The sequence below is a fragment of the Genypterus blacodes genome, unplaced genomic scaffold (assembly GCF_046128005.1).
Source record: "Genypterus blacodes isolate CSIRO-AG114 ecotype Tasmania unplaced genomic scaffold, CSIRO-AGI_Gbla_v1 ptg000162l_1, whole genome shotgun sequence".
Lineage (NCBI taxonomy): Eukaryota > Metazoa > Chordata > Actinopteri > Ophidiiformes > Ophidiidae > Genypterus > Genypterus blacodes.
The window spans coordinates 25,001-30,000 of NW_027466963.1; the positions used below are offsets into that span (position 1 = coordinate 25,001).

Below are 5,000 nucleotides of genomic sequence, written 5' to 3' on the forward strand. Positions count from 1 at the left end.
CACTTTGACTGGAAAGAGGAACAATGATTTGTCCTTTTTTCTCATTCATCATAGTACCTAACTTATTGCACTTCTACTCTAGCTCTAGTTCTGCTCTTAGCTGTTGGTTTAGGAAGGAAATGCGCTTACGATTTCTTGTGACCTGAAGTTCTTTGTTGAACACACTTAATGTAAGACGCTTTGGATAAAAGCGTCTGCTAATTGATCGTAATGTAATGTTTGGTTTCTTTGAGTGGTGAGGAGTTTTTACATTCAGGTCAAAGTGTCTCACAGAGCTCAGTGAACAGATACATGTCAATCAGAAACGTCCTGAAGCTGAAGCTCGCCATGGAGACGCCACCACCACAGATACGTCCTGAGAGAAGAAGAAGATGTTGCCAGAGATGCACTGAGACACACGAGACGTTGAAACTCTCACGAGACCAGGCAGAGCAGCCGGAGGTCACATCCAGACGCACACACACCAGAAATCAGCATGCAGGGTCAATGTTAAGTACAGCAGTGTGTGTGTGTGTGTGTGTGTGTGTGTGTGTGTGTGTGGGGGGGGGGGGTTGTAAAACCTGGTTTCAGTTGACAGGAAAACCACTACAAGTGCTGTGAGACACAGAGGTACATCACATTACAGAGGGGGGAGCAGTTGGGGGTTCGGTGCCTTGCTCAGGAGCACCTCGGCAGGGACTCGAACTGACTGAGCTTCTGCCGCCCCCCAGGTACAGCAGTGATGTCACAACATGGGAGAGAGCAGAAACAACAACTCACACACACACACACACACACACTATCACACGCTCCTCCCGCTCTATGGAGGCAGAGCAGCCACACCCTGAGAGCTTCAGTGCTGCTCTGTATTTATTCAAACTCTCCACTCAGATGAATGAGTGCAGCTGCGGTGAAGCCGGCCTCAGCTCAGCCCAGGGTCGAGGTCTCAGGTCTCAGCTGATCAATATGTTTGGGATCTAACTAGAAAAACCCACAGCTCGTGGTGCGTTTGAGTGCAGCTGGAACTTAGAAAACACAAATCTGCCAACAGAGCTGCTCAGGCTCAGTCTGACTCGTAAACTGAGGATTCTTGTTGCTACTTGAACTCGAGAGCATTTCTGTTTGACGACGCAGCTAGAAGTGAAAGTATTTCCTGCCATGGCCGCCGTGTTACGGCCTCACACACCTCCGTGTTTCAGTTCTTTCTCCTGATGCACTTGAACACAGCGCCAGCTCGTGTTTTTGTAACTAACAAGTTCGTCTGAAGTTTAGACAGAAGTCTAGATATGCAAATCCAAAATCAACACCTAGGAGGCGGAGTCACAGAGCCTCAGCTTCACTCAGTGGAACAAAGCCATGACTGGTAAACATCAGGAAGTGATACTCAGCTGGGAAACACGAGATCTTACTACAGAATAGATTGAATTGAGTTTCCAGACACATCTTCAGATTCCTACTTCTCAGTCAGTCAGAAAGGAGCTGTTTACGTTTACATGTGATGAAGAGGATGATGATGATGATGATGATGATGATTTATCTTTTATCACTTCAACATTGATGTTAAACCTAAATATGAACTTCCAACACTGACAGAGTCAAAGTTGGAGGATTGGGACTTGGTGGAGGTATTGACTCTCATCAGTTTGAATTTGTTGAAATTTTCCTCTGCGTCGGAAAATAGTCCCGGCGCCGGTTTACACGGGATGGTTGCCAAGCGACGCTGTGAGGTTCAGGTGGCGCATTGATCTCTAACAGGTGTGTGTGTGTGTGTGTGTGTGTGTGACTGTGTGTGCGCGGCCAGACTCCGCTTACACAGCCCGGACTTAACTTAGCAACGCTTCACGTAACGACACAAACATAATCGATTGACTTGAAAAAGCACGTTCACAATCAATACGATCTTCTGTTCAATTCGGCTTCTAGAAATCCCGCCATAAAGTGGTCATTAGGCGGGAAGCACTCACCCAGGACTCGCAGCACGGTGTCCCCGGTCAGGCTGGATCCGTTGGCGAACACGATGCTGACCATGTACTCCCCGCTGTGCTTCGCCTGCAGCGGCCCCAGCGTCAGGAACCCGTTGGTCGAATTCACCGCCACCTTCCCTTGGAAGGCCTCGTCCACGTTGGGCCCTTGGCCCGTCAGCGTGACCACGGGCTCCAGGTCAGAATGGCTCTGGGACTTGAAGGTCCAGATGACGGCGAGGAATCCACCTTTGAGGTTGACAAGCGTCTCTAACGTCACATGTTTCCCCAGCAGCGCGTCCACCGGCCCGTCCGGCAGCGCGTTCTGCCCCGCACAGCATCCTGGGAGAGATCACACCTTCACTCAGCACAGCCACGGAAACCCACGAGCAAGAACACGACGGAGCAGGAAGCAACAACAGCCCGGACCCAAATCACCTTCATGGACCTTTACAGCTCGAGTTTAAACTTTAAAATGTCAAACAGGACAGAACAAATGCTGCAAAACACACAAAGTCAAGCCTCAAGTCCACAGATGAACTTTAGACTTTAATATGTAAACAATCAGAAATCATTCTTACCAATAACCGAGAACAGAAACAGCAAAGACTTCATAATGAAGAAGATTCAAGTGTTCAGCAGGAGACAGAGGAGAAACTGCGGCAGGAACTGCTGCTTGCAGGGACACACCCAGACACACTCACACTCACACTCACACACACACACTCACACACACAAGACACTCCCTCATACATGCACCAACACACCTATGATGTGTGTTATTGGTATTCCTCCTGGAGGTGAAAATGTCACCTTAAAAAAACCTGTCTACAGATCAGAGAGACAGACAGGCAAGCAGGCAGGCAGACAGACAGACAGGCAGGCAGGTAGACAGACAGACAGACAGGCAGGTGGAACACTGGCCTTATCTAAAGGCTCATTGAGGTCAGTGATTCTGGTTGAATGTAACAGATTCAGTTATTGAACATAAACTCACTTCATGTTTAATAAAGGTAATGATATTCATACCTTCTCTGTAGTTGTAGTGCTTTTTAGTCTTTCTGTACTTATGGAGGAATTAAATGTTGTGTTTTGCATCTCACTGAAGAAAGTAAAGAAATGAGCTCAGCTTCACTTTGCTGAATAAAAGAAAGTTCCTGCTGCAAACATGAAGCCCCAGTAAACCACAACCGCAACCACCTGTCCCCACCCCCACGCAAGTCGGAACAGTCCTTCTTCTCCCACCAGCTCTGTGTTTGTGTAGCTGTACTGCCCTCTAGTGTTACATTACAACAACTACAAGTAGTGTCCCGGTAATAATGAGAGTAATAACTGTTCCTTCTGTTTCTAGCTCACCTTCATCAGTGCACCTCAGGTCAAAGCAGCATGTTCATCAGGCTCAGTGCCACTCAAATGAACTGATCAGCTTATCTATCAAGTGTATTGATCCTGCAGCTTTCAGGACAGAGATGAAGAGGATAGAAGCAAGTTCACCTTTGATTCTGCCAATGTGAAGACTGACAGCCATGAAGAAGAAGAAGCTCATCTCTACCAACTTCATCAACACCAAACTGAGGAGAACAGTGAGACGGAGCAAGCAGAACCTGATGAAGAGGACTGTGGAGGACCAGAACCAGCCAAGAACAGAGACCCATCTCATAAGGACACAGATCTGGTCTCAGGAGTCCCTCCTCTGTAACAGAACATGATGTTCGGAAGGAGACCAGAGAAGTTCAGTCAAAGACTCTCAATAACGCCAAAGTACATGTAGGTGATATAAGAGGAAGAAGAAACCGTTCAGCTGCTCTCAGTGCCATAAAACATTTGGCCGTAAAAACTCACTTGAGGTGTCACATGGGAGAGAAACCTTTCAGCTGCTCAGTTTGTCACACAAAAAAATTTCAGGCTGTGGGAGACTTCAGTACAGCACATGCAACTTCACACAGGAGAGAAACCATTCAGCTGCAGTGTTAGTGACAAAAGCTTCAGGTTGCAGTCGGGAGTGAAAAATGATAAATGTGTTGAAAGCAGCAACAGGAAATGAAGCAAAGAGCTGCTGGGTGATTTTCAGCAGAAATGCAATATTTCAGAAATCTTGCTTCTCACCAGAAGTCCTTCTACAAAACAAGCACACATATTTCAGCCTGTAGTAAAGTTTTGATATAAAGTGAATAACATTGTCTTGATTTAACGACACAAGCTTCCCCTGACTGATGGAATTTAAAACACTTCGTAAATAATCATCAGATAGAGAGGAGGTACAGGGCTCCTGTCCCCTCATGCTCCAGGTCATGTGACATGTTAATCCTTCTGTTATAGATGAAGATGATCCAACATCCACACACATCACAGTGATGCAGGCCTCAGGTGGATCCAAATGTGTGATGAGGCATCAAAGGGACCGGAGAGGAAAAGTCTCTGAGCTTTACATCTTTAAGATTTCAATCTAAACAGAAACTTCAATGGAATGATTGTAAAATGAAGTGAACATTCAGCTGAGGAATGTGTTAACAGACATTCAGATGTTCAGTGTGTCTGAGCCGGACACGAAGAGGAACTGAAGCAAGACCCACCGTGTGGACAACAGCGCCACCTGCTGGCAAAATGCAGGGATGTTTATTTGCAACTGGAAGACTTTAAAACGGTGTAGCCTTGGGAACAACATCACTTACGTGTTGTGTTTGGTTTCTTCAAATGGAATGAGTCCTTTATAACTTTGAACTGAGCTACAGGAGATCGACTGCTGGTTTTTGTGTCACTTGGTGCTCACTTACCAGATCAGTAAAGACCGGAACCTTCTGGGATCCCAAACAGAACTGTTGAATAGAGAATGGGATAATGGGGCAACAATGCATGAAAGTAAGATCCTGCAAGATAAACATTCAAGACCAAAGTGTCAGTTTATTCATCATAAATGTGTTATAATATAAAACAACTGCAGCTGTGATGATGATTTAAACAAACAATGTGAAAGACGAGACAAAGTTTGTTTATTTAACAACTTAATGTTGAGAAGGATCGTAAAGTTACGACAGAAATAAAAGAACAAGAACATAAACA

The 5,000-nt window shown here is 45.9% G+C and overlaps 2 protein-coding genes across 5 annotated transcripts in view; both read right to left on the bottom strand.

The window, feature by feature from the left end:
- Nucleotides 1–2,725, bottom strand: part of LOC143013874 (cell adhesion molecule CEACAM5) — a 13,042-nt gene extending 10,317 nt beyond the window's left edge. Inside the window, exons 1-2 of the mRNA XM_076167576.1 lie at nucleotides 2,522–2,725; nucleotides 1,944–2,282 (exon numbers count right to left, since the gene is read on the bottom strand). Coding sequence (XP_076023691.1) covers nucleotides 1,944–2,282; nucleotides 2,522–2,555 — 373 coding nt within the window. The 5' untranslated portion in view covers nucleotides 2,556–2,725. The remainder of the gene's footprint in view (nucleotides 1–1,943; nucleotides 2,283–2,521) is intronic.
- Nucleotides 2,726–3,166: 441 nt separating this feature from the next.
- LOC143013875 (uncharacterized) overlaps nucleotides 3,167–5,000 on the bottom strand; it is a 5,059-nt gene continuing 3,225 nt past the window's right edge. For 3 of the 4 annotated variants that reach the window (XR_012965230.1, XR_012965231.1, XM_076167577.1), the window contains one exon: nucleotides 4,842–5,000. This exon is cut by the window's right edge. Coding sequence is in view for 1 of the 4 variants with exons in the window: in XM_076167579.1 (XP_076023694.1) it covers nucleotides 3,431–3,633 (203 nt within the window). In the remaining 3 variants the exon portion in view is untranslated. Of the gene's footprint in view, nucleotides 3,634–4,841 lie in introns of those variants that run through there. The other variant, XM_076167579.1, reaches the window with a different exon arrangement.